The following is a 25,709-nucleotide window of genomic DNA, read 5'->3' as shown; positions in this document are numbered from 1 at the left end:
TATCTCCAGCACAGACCTCTCTGATGAACTCCAGACTCTATATCCAGATGCCTACATTTCAGTATCTTGATGGGCATTTCAACATAGCAACTCCAGGACAAAACTCCTGATTCCACTGTCCTCCATCCTGCAAAACCTTCTTTGCCATCTCACTAAATAGTATCTCCCTTCTTCCTGTTGTTGCTCAGGCCAAACATTTTGGAATAACTCCTGGCTTCTCTCTCTTCACATCCTACATACATCAGCAAGTCCTGTTATCTTTGACTTCAGAGTCTGACCATTTCTCAACACTTCCACCAAGTGTTGGTCCAAGCCACCTAATCCTTCACCTGTGTACTGCAATAGTCAGTTCACTGGTATCTCTGTAGTTCCCTTGCGCGTTCTATGGTTTCTTCTCCACAAAATAGCCAGGATGATTCTTTTAAAATTTCTCTGCTTAGACCCCTTCGATGGTTCCCTATCTCACTGAGATTAAAAAGTTTTGATAACTGCCAGGTGTGGTAGCTCATACCTGTAATCCCAGCACTTTGGGAGGCTGAGGCAGGGGAGGGGGTCATGTGAGCCCAGGAGTTCGAGACTGTCTCTACCAAAAATAGAAAATTAGCTGGGTGTGGTGGCCCAAGCCTGTAGTTCCAGCTACTTGGGAGGTGGAGGTGGGAGGATTGCTTGGGCCCAGGAGGTTCACTTGAGCCCCGGAGGTTGAGGCTGCAGTGAGCATGATCGCACCACTGCACTCCAGACTGGGTGACAGTGAGATCCTATCTCAAAAAAAAAAAAAAGTATTGATAATCATCTGTATAGTGACCATAAAATTTATAGTCCAAACCAGGACACTTGAGCATAGTGGGACTGATGATAATAATGTCAGAGCAAGAGGCATAAACCAGGACTGTCTTGGGCAAACCAGAAAACCAGAACATGTGGTCATCTTACCTTTAAGGCCTTACATGATGTGCCTTCTCTGTTCCTTACCTTTTTTTTTTTCTCCAACCTCTTAACCACTTTTGGTTTTTCCCTTACCTCTTTAACTGCGTGTCCTGAAACTCTCCTCTTTGCTTATCCTGTTCCGACCACATTACCCTTCCTGATGTTTCTTTTTTATTTTTGAGACAGGGTCTCGCTCTGTTGTCCAGGCTGGAGTGCAGTGTGGCACAGTCATGCTCACTGCAGCCTCTTGACCTGGGCTCAACTGCTCTTCCTGCCTCAGCCTCCCAAATAGCTGGAACTACAGGCATGCGCCACCACGCCCAGCTAATTTTTTTATTTTTGGTACAGACGAGTCTCACTATGTTGCCCAGGCTGATCTTGAACTCCTGGGCTTAAGCAGTCCTCCCACCTCTGCCTCCCAAACCTTTTTTTTTTTTTTTTTGAGACAGAGTCTCACTGTGTTGCCCAGGCTGGAGTGCAGTGGTGTGATCTCTGCTTGCTGCAGCCTCCGCCCCCCCGACCCCGGGCTCAAGTGATTCTTGTGCCTCAGCCTCCCAAGTAGCTGCAATTATAGGCATGCACCACCACACCTGGTTAATTTTTGTATTTTTAGTAGAGATGGGATTTCACCGTGTTGACCAGGTTGGTCTCAAACTCCCAACTTCAGGTATCTACCCGCCTTGGCCTCCCAAAATGCTGGGATTACAGGCGTGAGCCACTGTGCCCAGCCTCCAAACCTTCTTGATGTTTCTTCTTAGTGCCTAGCACACTGCCATCTTAGAGCCTTTGCTTTTTCCCTAGAAATCTGTGAATTGCTTTCTCATTAGTCCTTTAGGTCCTTGTTTACATACAATTTATCAGAAAGATTTTCTCTGACCACCTATAAAATAGTACTCTGCCGCTTCACTCTGTCCTTCTTACTTGCTGCTTGATTTTTCTTTACAGCATTTATTGCCACCTGACATTGTTAGATTGTTGTCCATTCCCACCCCATGAGGACAGAGATTTTGATTTGTTTGTGACTTTCCCTGGGGCCTAGAACAATGCCTGGCACAGAGGGCTTAACTATGTATTTATTGATTTAATACATGAATGAATGAATTTTTAGAATTGTCATAAATCAATATATGGTTTGATAGAAGAAATAATAACTAGTGTTTGATAACTCAGTAGGGTGACTAGTTTGCAAGAATCTATTGTACATTTCAAAATAGCTAGATGAGAATAATTCAAATGTTTCCAGCATAAAGAAAAAACAAATATTTAAGGTGATGGATATCACAAGTACACTGATTTGATCTTTACAAATTATATAAATGTATGAAATGATATATACTGTGAAACTGTACATCTTTAATGCATCAATAAAAATATTGTTCAAAAAGAATTGTAAACCATGGGAAATTTAATAGGAAAAGTTATTTTCGCCCTTGATACACAGGTATACTAAAAAACTTTTTTCACTTTTCATTGTGGTAATTATTAATAAAATTAGTTTGGGAACTTACCATGGAAGTTCCTAAATAGTATATTTTCCCTAAAAACTGTCAGGATTAATATGTTAATGTAGAGCCAGTGTTCTAGGTATACTTTTTGAGTCTTTAGGGAAAGTTACTTACTTCAGTAATATGTGATGCTTGTGTGTGAACTATTGAAGGTAAAAAGGACAACCTTGGCAACTTAGGCAGTTTTGTTTTGGTCTCAGATTTCTGGGTTTTTTCCTTCTGCTTGTCCACCTCCCTTCCCCCTCAACATACATGCTCTCATCTTAGAGTTTACTCCCTACCTTGACTTTTTAGAGACCTAGGTTCTACTCTTTATTTTTTTTTGAGACAGGGTCTTGCTCTGTCACCCAGGCTGGAGTGCAGTGGCACAATCATGGCTCACTGCAGCCTCGACTTCCAGGGCTCAGGTGATTCTCCCACTTCAGCCTTCCAAGTAGCTGGACTACTTGCCACCACACTTGGCTAATATGTATTATTTGTAGAGATGGGGTTGCCATGTGTGCCCAGGCTGGTCCCAAACTCCCGGACTCAAGCGATCTACACCCCCCCCCAGCCCCCCACCGCCCCACCAAGCCTCCTAAAGTGCTGGGATTACAGGTGTGAGCCACCGCACCTGGCCCCCCCCCTTTTTAAAAGAAAAAAAAAAAAACTTCTTTTAATTCAGAAAATGCCAGGATCTCAGTCATGTAATCTTGTCTTATTGTGCTTTGGTGTAAATAAGTTTCTATGCCTTACTTCCCAACATTTGCATTTTAGAACTTTTACTCTAAATGGTAGCTTTCATATCCATAAAGAAATTTCAAATAGATTAGGAGGGATAGGGGAAAGGGGAGGTAGGCAGCAAAGCCTGTCTTTTGTCCCTGAACTGATACTACCTCTGACATGAGATGGTCCTTTTAGGGTCTCTGAGGCATGTAGGAGGAGTAGGAACAATGATTCCTGTTCTTTCTACCCCCAGAAACTCTACTCCCCTTCTCCCCTTATAGATACCCATGATTCTCATTCTCCCCCTCCCTTGAGGTGAAGACAAGGGCTGTGGCTTCTCAAGGAGTGTTCTCAAGAGGTTTGGCATGTATAGGAACTTGCCAGTAGCTGCCTTTATTTGCAGTCTTCTAACAGGGCCTTAATTTCTGCTTCATCCCTCTGGTCTGCTGGCCCTTCCAGCCCCCACCTAGTTCCCTTTATCATTCTGACCATAACTTTAACTTCCATGTCACCGTCTACCCTAAGAATAGGAGGTAACTATAAGCCAGAGATCATTTTAATATTTTCTCCTCCTTGTACTTTGAACCTCTGGAAGTAGTTGTAGTTTTTCTGTTCCTGTGGCACGTGGGTGGGAGACAATCTAAATGGCTGGGTGTGTATACTTCAAGAACTGATTAGCTGTGGGAGAGGCATGAGACTTGTTTAGGCCATTGAATCTTGGACTATGGGATAGAGGTTAACAGAATGTGGCAATTCAGGAGGCATTAAGGATCTTTCTAGGCATCAGTGGATGTGAGTGTTAAATGGTATAACTTATCTGGGAAGAAGTTGACATTGGTTGCTGGCTATCAGTATTGGGGGACTAGCAAAAAGAAACTTAAAAATCCTATTGGAGCTGTTTAAAAGCAATAAAAAATTTTTCATCTAACCACCATGCAACATAATTACTGTAAAACCCTTGACATACACTGGCCCTTTTGTATGCTTAGCTTCCAGTTTTGTCCACCATAACACAACGTGGAGGGATTATTGCTTGGAAACAGATATCCATTGGATACAGGGAGGCTGGCAACCAAGTAGTAAGTTCTGCATCTGTGACCATTTTGGTCTTAAAATAATCTTTTCTCTGACACTCTATGATATAGTGTGCTAATGTGGGACTTGGGCTTTTTAAATGCTTGAGGTTCATGCAATACATTTTGAAGTATTTTGAATGGAGAAAAATGTTCTTTTGTTGGTTTTTGCCTTACAACTATACTGCTGAAACTCATAAATCTAAAATGTTCTTTTGTTGGTTTTTGCCTTACAACCATACTGCTGAAACTCATAAATAAAAAAAAGGTAGCCACATGAGCCTGTAGTAGCTGTTTACCCAGTTTTTCTGAAACATTAATGTATTTAATAGAGTCAAAGTAAAGACTATTATCACATTAGAATGAAGGTATGCATGTATTTAATCGGTTTCTTTTTTTCTTCTTCTTAGACTGCCAAGGAAATCTGATGTGGAAAGGTGAGTATGGAAAAAAAAAAAACCCTTAAAGTCTCTTTATTGATCAATCTATGAGTGTTGGTGTGTGGGTATGGGTGGTGTAGGGCTGTGGATTGTAAACCTAGGCCCAAAGAGTCTAGAATGATTTTTCACACCATGTACTTAGGGAGTCCCGGGAAATGTAATTTCCTCACCCTTAACAATACTTATTGTGAGACCAGTTCTAAATCTTCTATTCTACAAACCTTTATTGAGTGACTGACCTGGTCGAGTCCCTAAGGGTGATATTAAGATATAGAAGGTATAGTCTGTAAAGGAAGATGCTGAGGAGCAGCAGACTGGCTTTAGAAAGTTGACTGCCACGGGCATGGTGGGGGGCGCCTGTAGTCCCAGCTACTCAGGAGGCTGAGGCAGAATAATTGTTTGAACCCAGGAGGCGAAAGTTGCAGTGAGCCGAGGTCACGCCACTGCACTCTAGCCTGGGCGACAGAGCAAAACTTTGTCTCAAAAAAAAGAAAAAAGAAAGTTGGCTGCTAATTTATCACTTGCAACAATGATGCTATTAAGTATCTTTAGAGAATTGACATTTGCCTACTGCTCCTACTGTTACATAGTTAACATTTTGGTTCAGTTGGAGCTTGGAGCTTAAGATTTAACTTAAGGCTAAAATGTTTCCAGAGGCCAAAGGAACAAGCTAAATTAAAGTTTCAAAGAAATCATTTGATAGAGATTTAAATTGTAACTACAGTATATGGTACTTGACCGTATCTTTGGCACTACTTATGCTCCTTGGTTGATTTTTTTCTTTTTTATACCAAATCACTTGGCAACTTTTTAGCATTTCTTAATGGCAACACTCCATTGCCAACCCCAACTTAACTTTTTGATCGAATTAGAGATCAAAAAGGTAGAAGTGAAAGAGACAATTAAGGCAACCTGTGTTATGGTTTGGCTGGTCAGTATTAAAGGAGGAAAACGTTAAGTCAAGGATTTGTTCTGTCCGCCCTGGGGTATGAATGGAAACTGGGCCTTTGGAAAACTGACTCATGTTCCCTATCACTTGAGACAACATGGTGTCAGAAAACCATGTTACTATAGTTTACAAAGGGGGATACTCTGGTTTCTCTTCAGATCGTATAAATCTTTCGCCTTTTACAAAGGGGGACATCTCCATTGTAGTAGAGGATTGCATTTGGGAAACCGAATTAATGATAGACAAGTGTATTTGCTCTGTGAGAGGAGCAGAGACCTTGCATCCTCTATAAGCCATTGCTGAGTTAGAGTGAAGGTACTGAGGTTCCCAGCCCTGAGCTCTGCTGGATCTTGATGTGTGTTTAACATTTCTGCTGTGTCTCAGTCTTGTCTTATGATCCTTCATAGACACTGGCAAAGAGTCATAATTATGCCCTTGATTCTTCTCTTTATAGTACCACTAATCATATTGCTGGCCGATCTTTAAGAGAGCCTTTTAGGGTGCTTGTGGGCTATGTGTGCTCTCAGTAGGAGATTGTACTTCAGCAAGAACTTTTCCTTTGGTGCATTGCGTCATGGTGGTGGTATTGGCAAGATGCAGAGATGTGGATTGGATCTGTAGGTCATTGAACAGCTGTACCAAGATTAATAGGTCAGAGTCTACTTGGAGGGAGGTTGGTGTCCTGCTGGGTCTGGTCATCAGCCTGGCTTGTTGAATATTTTTTTTCAGTGTCTTAAAGTAAACCATAGAAGATATGATTATCAGTTTTATAGCTGCTATGAAGTTGAGAGATCTAGCTAACACATTGATTGACGTTAGTAAAGCTTTTGGGGTTTTAGGATGAGATAAAAGTACTGATGAGTATTGGGGGAAAAGGTATAATAGTGAGTATAGGACAAAACTAGATATGGACAGACCTTTTATTTTTAGTACTCAACATAATTTCTTTAGCTTTGCTTGGATATTTTTTAATGTATCCAAGTTTGTCATTGAAATTAGTTTGGTAAAGAGTTACATAGTTAAGTTCTTTAATTATTCAATCTTTCATGCTGGTACAGGATGGGAACTGGTGCCCTTTTGTAGAATGAATACAGTTTCAGGCTTTGGTAAAGATCAGTTTCAATTCCTTTCACTTACCAAAAGGGTTACTAATTACTTACTAATTAAATTACTCCTAATTTCAGTTATGAACTTATAATTCATAACTCCTCATTTAATCCCTTCTGTGAACCAGTTTACTTCTACTGCTATATACTGAATTTAGTATTTTTTTGTAAACAACTTTTATTAGAATATAAAATTAATTTTAAAATGTGACTTATTGCTAAAACATTCTAGTGGGTTTATTGCTCTGAGGTAAAAAAGCATATGCAGATAGTATACAAAATGTGACAATAGTTCATATTTATTTTAGGTGGCTCATTTTGTAGTGGTTTGTAAGCAAAGGCTGATTTATTTAATTATTTTTTGCTTAGCTGAAATAAATTGTGAAATACTTTTTCTAATATGTTGGTTCATTAAGAGTTGTTTTATCTTATAGGAAAATAGAAATAGTGCAGTTTGCTAGCCGGACACGCCAACTCTTCGTTCGATTATTAGCTTTAGTGAAATGGGCTAATAATGCTGGCAAAGTGGAAAAATGTGCGGTGAGTTAAACTTTTTATTTTACTTTGTATAAAATAACTTTTCGAATGTTATGATAGACATAGTTTTACATTTTAGCTTTAACTTATCCCTGCTGATTTGAGTGACATGTGAATAATCATATTTCTGAATGATAATGTATATTTCTGCAGAAACTTAGTATTTGTTTATGGACACCTGATCAGAAAGAAGAGGAGATAGCTGGAGACATCATTACATGAGGAGACTTTAAATATGAGACTGGAACTAAAGGGGGAAAATTGTTAGTTTATATTCGTGCTATTCCTTAGAATTTGCAAGGTTCTCCCTTAAATTTTGCTTATGAATTCTTGACATCCTGTGAGAATGGCACAGTTGGTATTTTTTTTTTCCAGTTTTACAGATGACAAAATGATAAGGTTCCTAGAAGTTACATGGCTTCTTCAAGGTCACAGAGGCTGGTAACAGCATTTTTCTGTTTGTTTATCTACTAATTCTCCAAACCTCTAATAAGCACAGGGTATAGGGCACAGAGGATGGAATCTTCAATAAGGAATAGTCCCTGCCTTTGAGAACCTCATGGTCTTTTTGACTGTTGAATCACTCTTTGGAATGCAAAGTGACATGCAGTGCAGTGTACCAAAGATGCTAAAATCTACCAAAAATAAAGTTTTATGCTATATTCAAGAAGTGTTAAGAAGTAAAAACTTGATTTTTTTGCAGATTGTTCACTATTGGCATATAGAAATACTACTGATATTTTGTATGTTGATTTTGTGTTCTGCAACTTTACTGAATTTATCAGTTCTAATAGTTTTTTGGTGGGGTCTTTAGGTTTTTCCAAATATAAGATCATATCATCTGCAAACAAGGATAATTTGACTTCTTCCTTTCCAATTTGGATGCCCTTTCTTTCTTTCTCTTGTCTGATTGCTCTAGCTAGGACTTCCAGTACTATGTTGAATAATAGTGGTGAAAATGGGCATCCTTGTCGTGTTCCAGATCTGAGAGGAAGGGCTTTCAGTTTTTCTCCATTCAACATGATAATTAGCTGTGAGTCCGTCAAATATGGCTTTTATTATGTTGAGGTATGTTCCTTCTATACCCAGTTTTTTGAGGGTTTTTATCATGAAGGGATGTTGAATGCTATTACATGTGTTTTCAGCATCAGTTGAAATGATCACATGGTTTTTGTTTTTCATTCTATAGATATGATGTATCACATTGATTGATTTGTATATTTTGAACCATCCTTGCATCCCAGGGATAAATCCCACTTGGTCATGATGAACGATCTTTTTAATGTTTTGTTCAATTTGGTTTGCTAGTATTTTGTTGAGAGGATTTTTGTATTAGTATTCATCAGATATATTGGCCTATAATTTTCTTTTTTTGATGTGTCTTTGTCTGGTTTTGGTATCAGGGTAATACTGGCCTTGTAGAATGAGTTTGGAAGTTTTCCCTCTTCCACTATTTTTTGGAATAGTTTAAGTAGGATTAGTATTAGTTCGTCTTTAAATGTTTGGTAGAATTCAGTAGTGAAGCCATAAGGTCCTGGGCTTTTATTTGCTGGGAGACAAATTATAATTAATTTAATGAATTATAGCTTCATTCTTGTTACTTGTTATTAGTCTATTCGGGTTTTGAATTTCTTCATGGTTCAGTCTTCACAGGTTGTATGTGTCTAGGAATTTATCCATTTCCTCTAGATTTTCCAATTTATTGGCATATAGTTGCTTACAGTAGCCACTAATGATCCTTTGAATTTCTGTGGTATTAGTTGTAATGTTTCCTTTTTCATCCCTGACTTTATTCATTTGGGTCTTCTCCCTTTTTTCCTTTGTGAGTCTGGGTAAAGGTTTGTCAATTTTGTTCATCTTTTCAGAAAACCAACTTCTTGTTTCATTGATCTTTTGCATTGTTTTCTTCATTTCAAATTCATTTATTTCTGCCCTGGTCTTTATTATTTCTTCTAATTTTCATTTCGGGTTTCTCTTGCTTTTATAGTCTTTAAGATGCATCGTTAGATTATTTATTTGAAGTTTTTCTTCTTTTTTTGATGTAGGCACTCATAACTATAAATTTATCTCTTAGTGCTGCATCCCATAGGTTTTGGTATGTTGTGTTTCCATTATCGTTTATTACAATAAATTTTTAAATTTTCTTCTTAATTTGTTCATTGACTCACTGTTCATTTGGGAGTGTATTGTTTCCGTGTGTTTGTATAGTTTCCAAAATTCCTCTTGTTTTCTAGTTTTATTCCATTGTGGTCAGAGAAGATGCTTGATATTATTTCAGTTTTTCTGAATGTTTTATGACTTGCTTTGTGGCCTAACATACGGTCTATCCTTGAGAATGATCTATGTGCTGAGGAGAAGAATGTGTATCCTGCAGCCTTTGGATAAAATGTTCCATAAATATCTATTAGGTTTATTTGTTCCATAGTGCAGATTAAGTTCCATGTTTCTCTGTTGAGTTTCTGTCTGGGAGATCCGTCCAATGCTGGAAGTGGGGTGTTGAAGTCTCCAGCTATTATTGTGTTGACATCTTGCTCTTTAATAATATTAGTATTTGGTTTATATATCTGGGTGTTCCAGTGTTGGATACATATATGTTTACAATCATATCCTTTTGCTGAATAGACTCCTTTATCATTAATGACCTTCTTTGTCTCTTTTCATAGTTTTTGTCTTGAAATCTATTTTGTCTAAGTATAGCTACTCCTACTCCTTTTTGGTTTCTGTTGACATATACTCTTTTTCCATCTGTTTATTTTCAGTCTATGTATGTGTGTCTTTATAGGTGAAGTATGTTTCTTATAGGCAACAGATTGTTGAGTCTTGTTTTTTTAAATCTATTCAGCCACTCTGTGCCTTTTTATTAGAGTTTAGTTCATTACATTCAGTGTAATTATTGATAAGTAGAGATTTACTCCTGCCATTTTGTTGTTTTCTAGTTTTGTGGTCTTCTCTTTTTTCCTTCATTCTTGTCTTCCTTTTAGTGAAGGTGATTTTCTCTGGTGACATGATGTAATTTCTTATTTTTTATTTTTTGTATCCATTGTATTTTTTTTTTTTTTTTTCTGAGACGGAGTCTCACTCTGTTGCCTAGGCTGGAGTGCAGTGGTGCAATCTTGGCCCACTGTAACCTCTGACTCCTGGATTCAAGCGATTCTACTGCCTCAGCCTCCTGAGTAGCTGGGATTACAGGTATATGCCACCACGCCCGGCTAATTTTTGTATTTTTAGTAGAGACGGGGTTTCGCCATGTTGGCCAGGCTGGTCTTGAACTTCGGACCTCAGGTGATCCACCTGCCTCAGCTTCCTAAAGTGCTGGGATTACAGGCGTGAGCCACTGTGCCTGGCCCTTTATATGGTTTTTGATTTGAGGTTACTATGAGGCTTGCAAATACTGTCTTATAACCCATTATTTTAAACTGATGACAACTTGACACTGATTGCATAAACAAACACGCAAAAAGAAAACTAGTGAAAACTCTGCAGTTTAACTTTATCTCCCTCCTTTTTAACTTTTTTGTTTCTCTTTAGTTCGTATTGTCTTCAAAAGTTCTATATCTTCAAAAGTTGTTGTAGTTACAATTTCCTGTTGGTTTATCATTTAGTCTTTCTACTGAAGATAGGGGTAGTTTACATAGTATAATTACAGTGTTATAATATTCTGTGTTTTTCTGTGTGCTCAATATTACCAATGACTTTGTACCTTCAGATGATTTCTTCTTGCTTAGTAACATATTTTTCTTTCAGATTAAAGAACTCCCTTTAGCATTTCTTGTAGGACAGGTCTGATGTTGATGAAATCTCTCAGCTTGTTTGTCAGAGAAAGTCTTTATTTCTCCTTCATGCTTGAAGGATATTTCCACCGGATATACTATCCTAGGGTGAAAGTTTTTTTCCTTCAGCACTTTAAATATGTCATACCACTCTCTTCTGGCCTGTAAGGTTTCCACTGAAAAGTCTCCTGCCAAACGTGTTAGAGAGCTCCATTGTATGTTATTTGTTTCTTTTCTCTTGCTGCTTTTAGGATCCCATCTTTATCCTTGACCTTTGGGAGTGTGATTATTAGATGTCTTGAGGTAGTCATCTTTAGGCTAAATCTGCTTGGTGTTCTATAATCTTCTCGTACTTTAATGTTGATATCTTTCTCTAGGTTTGGGAACTTTTCTGTTGTTATCCTTTTCAATAAACTTACTAGCCTTACCTCTCTTTTTCTGCCTCCTCTCTAAGGCCAGTAACTCTGAGATTTGTCCTTTTGAGGCTATTTTCTAAATCTTGTAGGTGTGCTTCATTCTTTTTTGTTCTTTTGTCTTCTGTCTCTTCTGATTGTGTATTTTCAAATAGCCTGTCTTCAAGCTCACTAATTCTTTCTTCTGGTTGATCAACTCTGTTATTAAGAGATTCTGATGCATTCTTCAGTATGCCAATTGCATTTTTCAACTCTAGAATTTCTGCTTGATTTTTTAAAAAATTATTTCAATCTCTGTTAAATTTATCTGATAGAATTCTGAATTCATTCTCTGTGTTTGCTTGAATTCCTTTGAGTTTCCTCAAAACAGCTATTTCGAATGTTCTGTCTGAAAGATCGCATATCTCTGTTTCTCCAGGATTAGTTCCTGGTACCTTCTTTTGTTCTTTTGGTGAGGTCCTGTTTTCCTGGATGATCTTGATGCTTTTAGCTCTGGGCCTCGAAGGGTCGCATATCTCTGTTTCTCCAGGATTAGTTCCTGGTACCTTCTTTTGTTCTTTTGGTGAGGTCCTGTTTTCTTGGATGTTCTTGATGCTTTTAGCTCTGGGCCTCGAAGAGTTAGGTATTTATTGTAGTCTTTGCAGACTGAGCTTGTTTATGTCTGTCCTTCTTGAGGAGGCTTTCCAGATATTCGAAGGTACTTAGGCCCCAAGCTCAATAATGCTGTGGTTTTTGCCGACTGGTAGAGGTACTGCCTTGATGGTCTTGGATAAGATCTGGAAGATTTCTCTGGATTACCAACCAAAGGCTCTTCTTCTTTTTCCTTAGTTTCTTCCAAACAAAGTCTTGCTCTTTGTGCTCAGCCACCTGGAACTGGCGGTATGGTGATGTAAGCACCCATATGGCCACCACCAGTAGGACTGTACCAGCTCAGGCCTGAAGTCAGCACAGCACTGGGTCTTGCCCAAGGCCCAGTGTAACCACTACCTGGCTACCACTTACCTTCACTCCAGGCCCTAGGGCTCTATGATCAGCAAGTGGCAAAGCCAGTCAGGTTTGTGTTTTTCGGGGTGGCAAGTTTCCCCAGGCTTTGGGTGAGCCCAGAGATGCTGTTTGGTGGCCAGGGATTAGAGTCAAAAACCTTAGTAATTTGCCTGATATTCTTTTCTTACAGTGGCTAAGCTGGCACTCAAACCACAATACGAATTCCTTCCTGCTTTTCTCTCCCCTTTCTGCAGGCAGAGGAGCCTCCCCCCTTTGGCCATCACCGGCTCATGGGAGGGGTTCTGCTAGGCCACCACTGATGTTCACGTAAAGTCTAAGGGTTCTTCAGTCAGCTTGTGGTGAATACTGCCAGGCCTGGGACTCATCCTTCAGGGCAGTGGGCTTCCCTCTGGCCCTGGGGAGGTCCAAAAATGCTGTCCAAGAGCCTAGGCCTGGACTTGGGGACCCCAAGAGCCTGCTTGGTGCTCTACCCCACTTTGGCTGAGCTGGTACCTAAGGTGCGAAACAAAGTCCCCTTTACTTTTCCCCCTGCTTTTCTCTAACAGAAGGGGTCTTTCACCATAGCCACCACAGCTCGGAATGTGCTTGGTCACACCTGAAGTCAGCACAAGGTCCACGGCGTACTACCTGGGTATCGCCGCTGGTTATTCAGGGCCCAAGGGCTCTTTTATTCAGCAGGTAATGAATCCTGCCAGGACTGGGTCCTTTCCTTCAAGGCAGCAGGTTCCCTTCTGGCCCAGGGTGTGTCTTTGTCATCTGTGAGCTAGAGCCTGGAATAGGGGCCTCACTACTCTGCCCGGTGCCCTGTCCTACTGTGGCTGAGCTGGTATCCAAGATGCAAGACAAAGTCCTTTTTACTCTTTGCTCTCCTCTCCTCAAGCAGAAGGAAGGAGTCTCTTTTGTTGTCATAAGCTGCGCTGCCTGGGATTTGTGGAAAGGTGGTGCAGGCACTACCTTAGGCCCCCCAGCAGGTGTATCCCTAGGTCATGTGCCACCTAGTCCTCTGGCTCTCAGCCCAGCCTAGCACTAGGAGTTGCCTAGGAATTGCAGTGCTTGTGTCCTAGACAGCCTTTCATGTTTACCAAGGACTCCAGAGTACTTTGGCCCACATTAGCAAGGCTTGCTGAGAAACTCAAGTTCCAACCGCTGCGATGGGCAATTCTCTGGCCAAGGCTGGTCCAAATGCTCCCTCTGGCCCAGCACAGCTTTGCTCTCCCCTATGACAGGGCAGTACTGAGTTCAGTGTAAAGTCCCCTAGTCACTGTTCTCTCCCTCCCTTAAGTGCAGGGCCTCTGCTGGGGTGGCAGGGGAGGAGTGGTGTCAGCGATTCAAGACTGCCTCTCCTGCCCTCCTCAATGCCTCTTTCAGTGATATGAAGTTAAAACCAAGTACTGTGATTGCTCACCTGATTTTTGGTTCTTGTAACAGTGCTTTTCTGTGTGCAGATAGTAAAAATTTCATGTTCCTGGAGAGGGGGGGTGACTGGTGTTGGCTTGTATTCCACCATCTTGCTCTGACCCTCTCAGCATTTTTGTTTTCTGAATGTGGATACAGATGTGTTTATGTCAGGGATAAAGTCCATCAATGAGAATTAGAGGGATTGTTCATGTTTCAACACTTCTGTTTTCAGCCTAATGATTATTTAACTAGTTTTATTAGAGATTCTTGATAATGATCTTTAGCCATGCCAGATGTGTTATGAGTGTATAGATCCATAGTTTATAGAACTCTGACTAATGGTAAAACAACCTGGATAATGTTTTGCCTAAGAAAAAGATAAAATATCTCTTTCTCCTAGATTTTTTTTCAGTAGCTTTATTGAGATATAATTTACATACCATACTATTCACCCACTTAAAATATACAATTCAGTGGTTTTTGTTATATTCACAGATATGTGCAACCATCATCACAGTCAATTTTAGAACATTTTAATCACCTCAGAAAAAAACCTGTGCCCTTTAGTTACCACCCCCAGCCCTCCTCTAGCCCTAAGCAGCCACTAATCTACTTTGTTTCAATAGATGTGCCTGTTTTGAACATTTCATATAAATGTAATCAAATGTGTTGTGTTGTGATTGGCTTCTTTAACTTAGCATTTTTTTTTTTTTAGTGTAGTATTTTCAAGATTGATTCATGTGGTAGCTTGTGTCACTCCTTCATTCCTTTTTATGGCTGAATTGCATGGATATACTACATTTTGTTTATCTGTTCATCAGTTAATAGGCATTTGGGTTGTTTCCAGTTTTGGATTATTATGACTAATGCTGTTGTAAATAGTCATGTCCAACTGTCTGGATGTATGCTTTTATTTCTCTTGACTGTATACCTAGGAGTGGGATGGCTAGGTCATATGGTAACTCTTTGTTGAACTTTTTGTGGAACTGCCAGACTGTTTTACAAAGTGGCCACACCATTTTACATTTCCACCAGCAATGTATGGAAGTTTAGTTTCTCCACATCCATGCCAACACTTGTTGTTACCTGACTTTTTGAGTCTAGCCATCCTGGTAGGTATGAAGTGACATCTCATTAAAGTTTTAATTTGTATTTTCCTGATGACCAGTGATGTTGAACATGTTTTCATGTGCTTATTGGCCATTTGTGTATCTTGTTTAGAGAAACATTTATTTGGTGTTAAATTCTAAAGGAGATTATTATTAAACATATTCACAGCTGGTGTGTGAAAACCTAAAAATAACATGGATTAGTTCTTTGTGAACTAAGACTATGTGAATGGATTCACTAATCAGTTACTCAAAACTCAAGTTTTATCTTTTATTTATGTATTTTAAGACATGAAGTCTCACTCTGTCACCCAGGCTGGAGTGCAGTGGTGTAATCACAGCTCACTGCAACCTCAAACTTCTGGGCTCAAGCAGCCCTCCCACCTCAGCCTCCCTGAGTACTTGAGACCACAGGCACACACTACTGTGCCCATCTAATTTTTTAAAAGTTTTTATAGAGATGGGGTCTTACTTGGTTACCCAGGCTGGTTTCAAACTCCTGGCTTCAAGCAATCTTCCCGCCTCTGCCTCCCAAACTGCTGGAGATTATTACAGGTGTGAGCCACCACACCCAGCCAAGTTTTATCTTTATTAATTATATTTCTAAGTTCAAGGAATGTAGCTGAAGCTAGTGTATTTTGAGTTCAGTGAAGTAGTTTAGAGAGTGTTTCATTAATTGTTTATGTTTAAGTGGAGCGATAGGGGCTGGATAAACTGTGGCATCCCAGTAGGGTTGATGCATGTCTTTCTGCTGGGGAGGTCTTTGGTACTCTTTGAGCTTGACTTTGGTCTGGTAAGCATTTTTACAGTGACCTGAGTTAAGGGAGATGTGAGATGGCCTAAATCTGAGTAAAAGCCAGTTAAAAAGTTGAGAATGTATTAGTAGTGTCATGACTGTTGATAAGAAGTTAGTGTTGGTGGCATTGATAGAAATTCATTGTACTAGTCGTAGAAGGTAGCATTTTTGCTGGACCATGCTGTATGTTGGATCTAACTAAGAATTAGAAGAAATATTTTTTTTGTTGTTGTTGTTTCAGCTCTTCCGATTATTGACTTTCTTTGGGCAAGTGTCTTAACCTAAGCCTCAATTTTCTCATCTCTAAGATCGTAGTAATTACCTGGTTGTACTTCCTAGAGTTGCAAAAATCAAATAAAATGTTTGAAAACACTGAGAAATTGTAGAGCACTGTGTTCGTGTGATGTTGGTATTAATTCTGGGTACTACGTTTTAAGTTGGCCACTGACAGCCTGTTTGAAGGACATGAGAGAGAAAACTTTAAGTGTTGTTCTAGAATAGAACTAAAAGATGGCCGGGTGCAGTGGCTCATGCCTGTAATCCCAGCACTTTGGGAGGCTGAGGCGGGTGTATCACCTGAGGTCAGGAGTTTGAGACCAGCCTGGCCAGCATGGTGAAACCCCATCTTTACTAAAAATACAAAAATTAGCTGGGGGTGGTGGTGCACTCCTGTAATCCCAGCTACTTAGGAGGCTGAGCCAGGAGAATTGCTTGAACCCGGGAGGCAGAGGTCACAGTGAGCAGAGATCACGCTACTGCACTCCAGCCTGGGCAACAGAGCAAGACTCTGTTTCAAAAACAAAACAAAACAAAACAACAACAACAAAAATCAAACCACGAACTAGAAGATAAAGGTTTTAGGGGGTAGTTTTTAGCTCTGTGATGAGCTCTACTAGTTTAGGTATCCTTATGAAATGCATTGGGTAGAAAACTGATGGAAAGGATTTCTGTATTGGGCATGAAGTTGACCTGTATCTCATAATGGGTGTTTTGGAGTGTTTTCTATGTTCTTTCTAGGCACTGTTCTAAAGGTTTTTTTATGTGTTAACTCTTTTTTTTTCAATTGATATATCATAGTTGTACATATTTTGGGGGTACATGTGATATTTTGATACATGTACATAGTGATAAAATCAGGATAATTGGGATATTAATTATCTCAGACATTTTTGTTTGTGTTGGGAAAGTTACAGTTCTTCTCTTCTGGTTGTTTTGAATATACAATAAATTATTGTTAATTATAATTTCCCTACTCTGCTATCAAATACTAGAACTTATTCCTTTTAACTATATATTTGTACCAACTTTTCTTCATACCTCCTCCCCGCTTCCCGGCTTCTCCTAACCAGCATTCTACTCTCTACCTCCATGATATCCACTTTTTTAACTCCCACATAGGAGAGAGAATGTGCAATATTTGTCTTTCTGTGCCTGGCTTATTTCACTTAACATAGTGACCTTCACTTCCATATGTGCTGTTGCAAATGGCAGGCTTTCATTCTTTTTTATGGCCGAATAGTATTCCATTGTGTATATGTACTGTATTTTCTTTATTCATCTGTTGATGGACACTTGGGTTGATTCTGTATGTTGGCTATTATGAATAGTGCTGCAGTAAACCTGGGAGTGCAGATATCTTTTTGGTATGCTGATTTCCTTTCTCTTGAATATATACTCAGCAGTGGAATTGCTGGATCATATGGTAATTATATTTTTAGTTGTTAGTGCTTTTTGTTTTTTTTTTTTTTTTTTTTTGAGACAGGGTCTCATTCTGTCACCCAGACTGGAGTGCAGTGGCACAGTCATGGCTCTTTGCAGCATCGACCTCCTGGGCTCAAGTGATCCTCCCTAGTAGCTGTGAGACCACAGGCATACACCACTATGCCAGGCTAATTTTTTTTTTTTTTTAAATTTTTTGTAGAGACAGGGTCTCCGTATGTTGTCCAGGTTGGTCTGCAAGTCCTGGGCTCAAGCAATCCTCCTGCCTCTGTCTCCCCAAATGCTAGGATTACATATGTGAGCCACCACACACAGCCTATTTTTAGTTTTTTTTTGAGGAACCTCCATAGTGTGCTCTGTAGTGGCTGTAGTACTTCACATTCCCACCAACAGCGTGAGGGTTCCCCTTCCTCCACATCCTCACAAGCATCTGTTATTTTTTGTCATTTTGATAATAGTCATTTTAACTGGGGTGAAATGATATCTCATTGTGGTTTTTATTTACATTTCCTTGATGATTAGTAATGTTGCATTTTTTCATAATACCTTTTGGCCATTTGTATGTATTCTTTTGAGAAATGTCTATTCAGGTATTTTGCTCATTTTTTAAATGGAGTTATTTGGTTTTATTTTGCTATTGAGTTGAGTTCCTTATGTATTCTGGATATTAATACCTTGTCAGATAGATATTTTGCAGACATTTTCTCCCATTCTTTGGGTGGTCTCTTCACACTGTTGATTATTTATTTTGCTGTGCAGAAGTTTTTTAGCTTGATATAATCTCTTTTGTTTATTTTTGCTTTTGTTGTCTTTTTTTTTTTTTTTTTTTTTGAGACGGAGTCTCGCTGTACTGCCCAGGCTGGAGTGCAGTGGCACGATCTTGACTCACTGCAACCTCCGCCTTCCGGGTTCAAGCAATTCTCCTGCCTCAGCCTCCCGAGTAGCTGGGACTACAGGCTTGTGCCACCGCGCCCAGCTAATTTTTTGTATTTTTAGTAGAGACAGGGTTTCATCATGTTAGCCAGTATGGTCTCGATCTCCTGACCTTGCGATCCTCCCGCCTCGGCCTCCCAAAGTGCTGGGATTACAGACCTGAGCCACCGCACCCAGCCCAGGCCAATGTCTTAGAGCATTTTTCCAATGCTTTCTTCTAGTAGTTTCATAGTCTTAGGTCTCACGCTTAGGCCTTTAATTCATTTTCAGTTCATTTTTGTATAGCGTGAGAGATGGGGGTCTAGTTTCATTCTTTCGCATATGGTTATCGAGTTTTCCCATCATCATTTATTAAAGAAACTGTCCTTTCCCCAGTGTATATTCTTTGTGCTTTTTTGGAAAATGAGTTGGCTATGTGCGGATTTCTGTGTTCTCTATTTTGCATTATCTCTTAATACAGAGAACAACTTTATGAGATTGGGAATCATGATCACCTCCATTTTACAGTTGAAAAAACTGAGGCACAAAGAGGTTAAGTTACTTACGCAAGGTTACAGGGCTAGTAAGTAGCAGAGTTAAAATGAAGAACAAGGCAGTCTAGGTCTAGGAGTCCATGCTTTTAACTCCTTCATTACCAACCAATTCTGGAAGTCTGTAAGAGGAAAAAACCATTTTATTCTACTTATTTTTCCTAACTTTGATATTATGTATGTGTAATGTTAAGGATGGAGAAATGAATTAGAAAGCTTTTACTTAAAGTGACAGAAAATTATTGCTCTTAATATCAAATACAAGTGTATTAAATATTTCTTCAAGTTACTGGAGAATGTTTGAAGAACTACTTTGAAATATGGAAAACTGATATTAATTCCCCTTGAAGTTCACTTTGGAATGATTTAACAATATTTAGTGTGAAAAGGAGATAGTTTTCAGGGATGCTTAATGCATTTACCCTTTACTTTAAAGATGATTTCAAGCTTTTTAGATCAGCAAGCCATCCTGTTTGTGGACACTGCTGATCGCCTGGCCTCGTTAGCTAGAGATGCTCTGGTCCATGCACGCCTGCCTAGTTTTGCCATCCCATATGCCATTGATGTACTGACTACCGGATCTTACCCACGGCTGCCAACCTGCATTAGGGTGAGTGCTTTGCCCCCATGTTCCTAAAAACTAAAGGTTTTGGCACTGGATTGGATTGTATTATTAAGTAGCCCAGCAAAAAACACTGTTAAAACAAACAGTACATATAGTTTGCTTTTTTTCTCTATAACTAAAGTTGTGCTTTTTTGAAATAAGTTGGGGCCAGATGTGAGTAGATATGAAAATGGATGGAGGTTTTTTTTTCCCCCCCAGGGGCACGCGGATGTGCAGACATAACATCTATTTCAGATGTGAAAATGCTACATGCTAGTTGCTTTTTGAAAATGTTTTAAACTTTTATTGCTTTGGTAGTTTACTGACTTGGTGCCATATTGTATTTTATGCTTGTAAGAACTTGTGGAAGCTATCAAGTGATATTTAGTTGGTTTATAAATAGAGCATAAAGGAGGTCATGTTGTATTATGATCTTAGCTAAATGACTAGAATCATTATTGCTCTTATGCATGATAGTGGTGGCCATTGTTTTTGTATGTAGACTGCAGAAATGAGTGTTGAGATTCTCTTAAAGTACGAAACACTGTCTGTATAAAGACAGGAAAAGATTGAAAAAAAAATCCCTTTTTGTACATTATTTAAAAATCACTTAAATTTTTTTGCAGGATAAAATTATTCCTCCAGACCCAATTACCAAAATTGAAAAACAAGCCACACTCCATCAGCTGAATCAGATTCTTAGACATCGGCTTGTAACCACAGATCTTCCTCCTCAGTTAGCAAATCTTACAGTTGGTATGTATCTGAAATTTATTTTTTTTAAGAGTTGATGGCCAGGTGCGGTGGCTCATTCCTGTAATCTCAGCACTTTGGGAGGCTGAGGCAGGCAGATCACTTGAGGTCAGGAGTTTGAGACCAGCCTGGCCAACATGGTGAAACCCTAAAAATACAAAAATTGACCAGGTGTGGTGGCACACACCTGTAATCCCAGCTATTCGGGTGGCTGAGGCATGAGAATTGCTTGAACCTGGGAGGCAGAGGTTGCAGTGAGCCAAGATTACACCACTGTACTCCAGCCTGGGTGACAGAATTTGCATGTTAGAATATTTTCCTAAACAGCTTTTTGGGTTTTATTCAAAGAAAAATAGCATTATGAAGATTTGACTGACGGTTTTATGGTGTTTGATTCTATGACTTGTCAGCCATATCATTTCTCTTTAGTACCTAGAAATAGAGTGCTGGTATTTGCAGCTTGGGAGTGGGGCTGGAAAGAGAGAAGAGTCCCCAGAGTTGAGCCTCAAGAAAATATTGTTCATTTATGTTAGAAGAGTTGCCTTTCATTTCTTGACCTGGAAGCTGGCTACTTCTTATTCAGGAACCATTGAATTGTTGGAACCTTATGAAAGAACCTTCAGTCTATTTAAAAATTTTTATAAGTAAGACTGAAAGTTCTAGGTCAGGAGGAAGATTCTCATTTTCTAGCAAAGTACACTTCTTTTTCTTCATCTTTTTCTTCTAAAAGCAAATGGCCGGGTGAAGTTTCGTGTTGAAGGAGAATTTGAAGCCACCTTGACTGTGATGGGAGATGACCCTGATGTTCCATGGCGTCTTCTCAAGCTAGAAATTCTAGTTGAGGATAAGGAAACAGGAGGTAAATCATAAGTAGTGATTTAAATCATAAGTATTAATGTAAATGTTTGATATTTTTATATTATTGAAATATTCCCGGCTGGGGATGATGACTCATGCTTGTAATCCCACTACTTTGGGAGGCCGAGGCAGGTGGATCGCTTGAGCTCAGGAGTTTGAGACCAGCCTGGACAATATAGCAAGACCCCATCTCTACAAAAAATTTAAAAATTAGCCAGGTGTGGTGGTGTGCTCCTGTAGTCCCAGCTACTTGGGAGGCTGGGGTTGGGAGGTGGGAGGATCACCTGAGCACAGGGAGGTTGAGGCTGCAATGAGCCATGATCACGCCACTGCACTCTAGCCTAGGTGACAGAGCAAGATCCTGTCTCTCTGTATATATATTCCTGCAAAATAATAAATGTGTGCAGCAATTTATCCTGTAATTTGAAGCAAGTTTTATAATTGTAACTACCTATTGACCATGGAAGTTTCAGTGTTTCTCAGAGTACAATGTCAAGTTTCTGTAGATAATTTCAGTGCTTTTTAAAAAAATTCATTGTTATTATGTACTTCCTTAGTTGGTATAGTGACACACTTGTACACCTATTTGATTAACTGCCTTCTTTTCTTCTGCCAATGGAAGATGGGCGAGCTTTGGTTCATAGCATGCAAATCAGCTTCATCCATCAGCTGGTGCAGTCTAGGCTCTTTGCTGATGAGAAACCTCTTCAGGATATGTACAACTGCCTACGTATCCTTCTGAAATTTGAGACATGTATTTGTAAGGATTTTGTGGTACCTCTCCCACATTTTTCATTTGTCCTTAGTCTTGAACTGTAGCAGCCTACATTCCTTTCCCCCATCTCCCCTACCCTTTTTGGGGTGTAAATAGGGCTGGAGAACTGGCCACTGTGAAGAATAGTGATATGTTTATAATAAACCAAATTTAAAATTTTACTGTTGACTTTGCAGGTAAAAGCAAAAAGTGATTAGTTAAAAATAGTATTGTTTGAGGCTGGGCACGGTGGCTCATGCCTGTAATCCCAGCACTTTGGGAGGCTGAGGTGGGTGTATCACTTGAGGTCAGGAGTTCAAGACCTACCTGGCCACCATGGTGAAACCCCGTCTCTACTAAAAATCCAAAAAAAAAAAAAAAAAAAGCCCAGTGTGGTGGCGGGCACCTGTAATCCCAGCTACTAGGGAGCCTGAGACAGGAGAATCACTTGAACCCAGGAAGCAGAGGTTGCAGTGAGCCAAGATCGTGCTACTGCACTCCAGCCTGGATGACAGAACAAGACTCCGTCACACACACACACTAAATAATAGTAATAAAAAAGTACTGTTTGGTGAAAAAAATAGTACTATTTGGTCAATCCATGTTCTCTAAACTATGATGAATTAAGACACAACCCAGACTTTATGGTTTTATATTGGTTTAAAATTAAATATAAAACCTTTTTCTGAAATTATGCTATAAGTTATAATACTTTTTACGATGAGCCATTGGAGAAATAATCATTTCAGAAATTTTCTTCAGAAATTTTCCTCCAGTTTTTCAATAAGAGAACCTTCCTTAAATGAAGTTTGCCTGTACTTGATTGACTATTGGTGTAACATATTAATTTTACTTAACAACATCTATCAGATTCTTTCTGTTTATCACTTCAGTTAGAAGTGTTACATTCCCAAACTCTAATGTTAATCCGAGAACGGTGGGGAGACCTTGTGCAGGTGGAAAGGTACCATGCTGGAAAGTGCCTCTCCCTCTCAGTTTGGAAGTAAGTAACATCAGTTCTGGTGGGTTCGTGCTATGACTGTAAATACTCTTTTTATTTCTCTTTTTCTCTCATACATCTGATTTAATATACAGTTGACCCTTGGACTACACAAGCTTGAATTGTGTGGGTCCACTTATATGCAGATCAATTTGCAAGATGTGAAACCTGCTTATAGGGCCAACCTTCCCTATACGTGGGTTCTGCTGGCTGACCGCAGGACTGACTGCAAGACGTGAGTTTGCGTGGCTTTTGGTATTGGGACGGGAATCCTGGAGCCAGTCTTCCAAGTATACCAAGGAATGACTGTATACCAATAGCTATGCACCTCTAGTAACATGCTTTTGTGTAGTAAGGTCCCATAGTATTATGTAGACCACATAGGACATCCATAGTTGACACCTGTCTTAGAACATGTTTTAAATACATAGACATTTACCTGTTTGTACTAAGACTTACTATTCTTAAAAAGTTTGAGAGGTTAGTCTACTTTGGGTTTATACCAAATTGCTAAAAGTCCGTTAGGTTAGAAAAGACCATTAGGTTAGATTGTTGGGTATCATTTTTTAAAACATGCATGCTTATCACAGTTTTCCACTTTGAATTGTGCCTGTTAAAAACTTTTCTTTGGGAGAAAATTGGTATTGGACTGTTTATAACTCTCAATTCCCTGTTTGAACTTTACTCGATTCCTGTTTTTCTTCCCACCCCAGCATCTTATTATCCCAAATGACCCCCATTTTCTGTAAAGGAGTCAGAGGTAAATAGATACTACTTAGAAGACAGGTAGTTTTTGTTTTGGGGTTCTTTTTCATGTGTGCATATGTTTTATTTTTAAATTATATGTCTTTTTTTAATGCAATAAATCAAATATTGTATTGGATTACAGAATAGCTATCTTCCCATTATTATTCCCTCCACAAACACTGAGGGCCTGGCCGTATTCCAGGCTCTGGCTAAACTGTCTCTATTTTATTCTAGAAGTTTGTCTCTATTTTATTCTAGAAGTTAACAGACTGTGTTGAAAAAAATTCTTCATTTTTTTCTTTAGTCAACAGGTTCTTGGGAGAAAAACTGGAACAGCATCTGTTCACAAAGTTACAATTAAAATTGATGAGAATGATGTCTCCAAGCCTTTACAGATTTTTCATGATCCTCCTTTGCCAGCTTCTGATTCCAAATTAGTAGAAAGAGCCATGAAGGTAAAAGATCTCAATATATTTTAATATTGGTTTAAATGAATGTGACTTGCCATTTATCCTTAAACTCTTAGCACAAATTTTTAAAAATATCTAATTCTTCCTAAAACCTTTTATGAAACTTATTTTAAGTAAATGTTGCACTTCTTACATTTGCTGTTTTTTCAAAACATCTGATACTATAATATATAATTTTTAAGATATTCTTCGTATTTTATAATTTAGATCAGATACCATTTTAATTTTAAGATCTGGCATTAGAGCACCATAACTGATTTGTAATATCTTCGCCTATACTTACCAAAATGTTAACTATAGTTTTTAAGCTATCAATTGTAAGTTAATTTTTAACTCAATACCATATTAGTTAATTTTTAACTTTTTAAGTTTGCTTTCTGTTAGTGGCTAACACTTAATCAATGTGATTCCAAAAGGAAATATTTTGAAACACAGTAATCTACCCTTGGGCTTTTAAAGTAAAAATGTTTAAATTGCACATTTGAATTTGTTGTTCTTATTTATGCAGATCGACCACTTATCAATAGAAAAACTCCTGATTGACAGTGTCCATGCAAGAGCTCATCAGAAGCTCCAAGAACTGAAGGCCATTCTTAGAGGCTTCAATGCCAATGAAAACTGTAGGTTCTTTTAAATTGACATTTGTTTTTCTTTTGTTTAAACTAGAATCCAGTTTTGTTTGATGAGAATCTTAATATGACTTTTTCCTGATATTTTGCTTTTATTGTGGAAGCTGGTATTTCTGCATTTTAACTTGTGATCTGCCAAACTTATCCTAATTTTTCCCTTATTACTTATTTAGCTTGGCCTCATTTTTGAAATATTTGTGTATTGGATTTCCTTAAAACTTTATGAAATGGGGCTGGGCATGGTGGCTCACGTCTGTAATACCAGCACTTTGGGAGGCCGAGATGTAAGGATCACTTGAGGCCAGGAGTTCTAGACAAGCCAGGGCAAAAAATGAGACCCCGTCTCTATTTATAAAATTTTTTTAAATAAAAAAGAAAAACTTTATGAAACATGAGCTAACATTTTAATATGAACCTTATTTTTAAACTTTTTTTCTAGTGATAAAACAGCATTCCAAATATTTATAATATACTTGTAAAATATGCCCCTTTGAGTGAAGCAGAATTCATCCCTTGTCTTTCTTAAAAATTTTTAAAAATTATTAACAGTTCAAATAAGGAATGCAGATACATGGACATAGTGAAAAATCTTCCAAGTTTAATTACCTAGTAAGTATATTCAGAGCTTTGAGGGACAGTCATTTAGAAAGTAAACCCTTTCATTCTGGGAATATAGGTTCACAACATAATGAGCATATTTACTATCCCTGCCCCAATTGTTTTTGGCCATAATTACCTCATGCCCACAGTGCACAGTCTTTAATTAAGTTAGATGACGTAAGTGAAGTGCCTTATAAGTAGGAAGTCTTAATAGTGCTAGTAACGAAGGTGCTGCCTTTTGTCATCACAGAGCTCAGTTCAATCCATTATACTTAAAAAAGCAGCTTCTTAGGTATGTACTAGTAACTCTGGATTAAAACCACTTTGACAGAAATAGATTTTAAAAAATTGCCTGAAGGAAAGACAGAAAGTTAGAAAA

The 25,709-nt window shown here is 38.8% G+C and overlaps 1 protein-coding gene across 5 annotated transcripts in view; it reads left to right on the top strand.

The window, feature by feature from the left end:
* Positions 1-25,709, top strand: part of MED14 (mediator complex subunit 14) — an 86,872-nt gene that overhangs the window by 1,991 nt on the left and 59,172 nt on the right. For all 5 annotated transcript variants that reach the window (XM_055266818.2, XM_055266817.2, XM_063634514.1 and 2 more), the window contains exons 2-10: positions 4,621-4,647; positions 7,140-7,245; positions 19,352-19,525; positions 20,146-20,275; positions 21,003-21,131; positions 21,753-21,860; positions 22,755-22,887; positions 23,936-24,086; positions 24,610-24,721. In XM_055266818.2, the coding sequence (XP_055122793.1) occupies positions 4,621-4,647; positions 7,140-7,245; positions 19,352-19,525; positions 20,146-20,275; positions 21,003-21,131; positions 21,753-21,860; positions 22,755-22,887; positions 23,936-24,086; positions 24,610-24,721 (1,070 nt within the window). The remainder of the gene's footprint in view (positions 1-4,620; positions 4,648-7,139; positions 7,246-19,351; positions 19,526-20,145; positions 20,276-21,002; positions 21,132-21,752; positions 21,861-22,754; positions 22,888-23,935; positions 24,087-24,609; positions 24,722-25,709) is intronic.

The sequence above is a fragment of the Symphalangus syndactylus genome, chromosome X (assembly GCF_028878055.3).
Source record: "Symphalangus syndactylus isolate Jambi chromosome X, NHGRI_mSymSyn1-v2.1_pri, whole genome shotgun sequence".
NCBI lineage: Eukaryota > Metazoa > Chordata > Mammalia > Primates > Hylobatidae > Symphalangus > Symphalangus syndactylus.
Note: the sequence above shows the minus strand (reverse complement) of the source record. Positions and strands in the feature narration are given on the sequence as shown.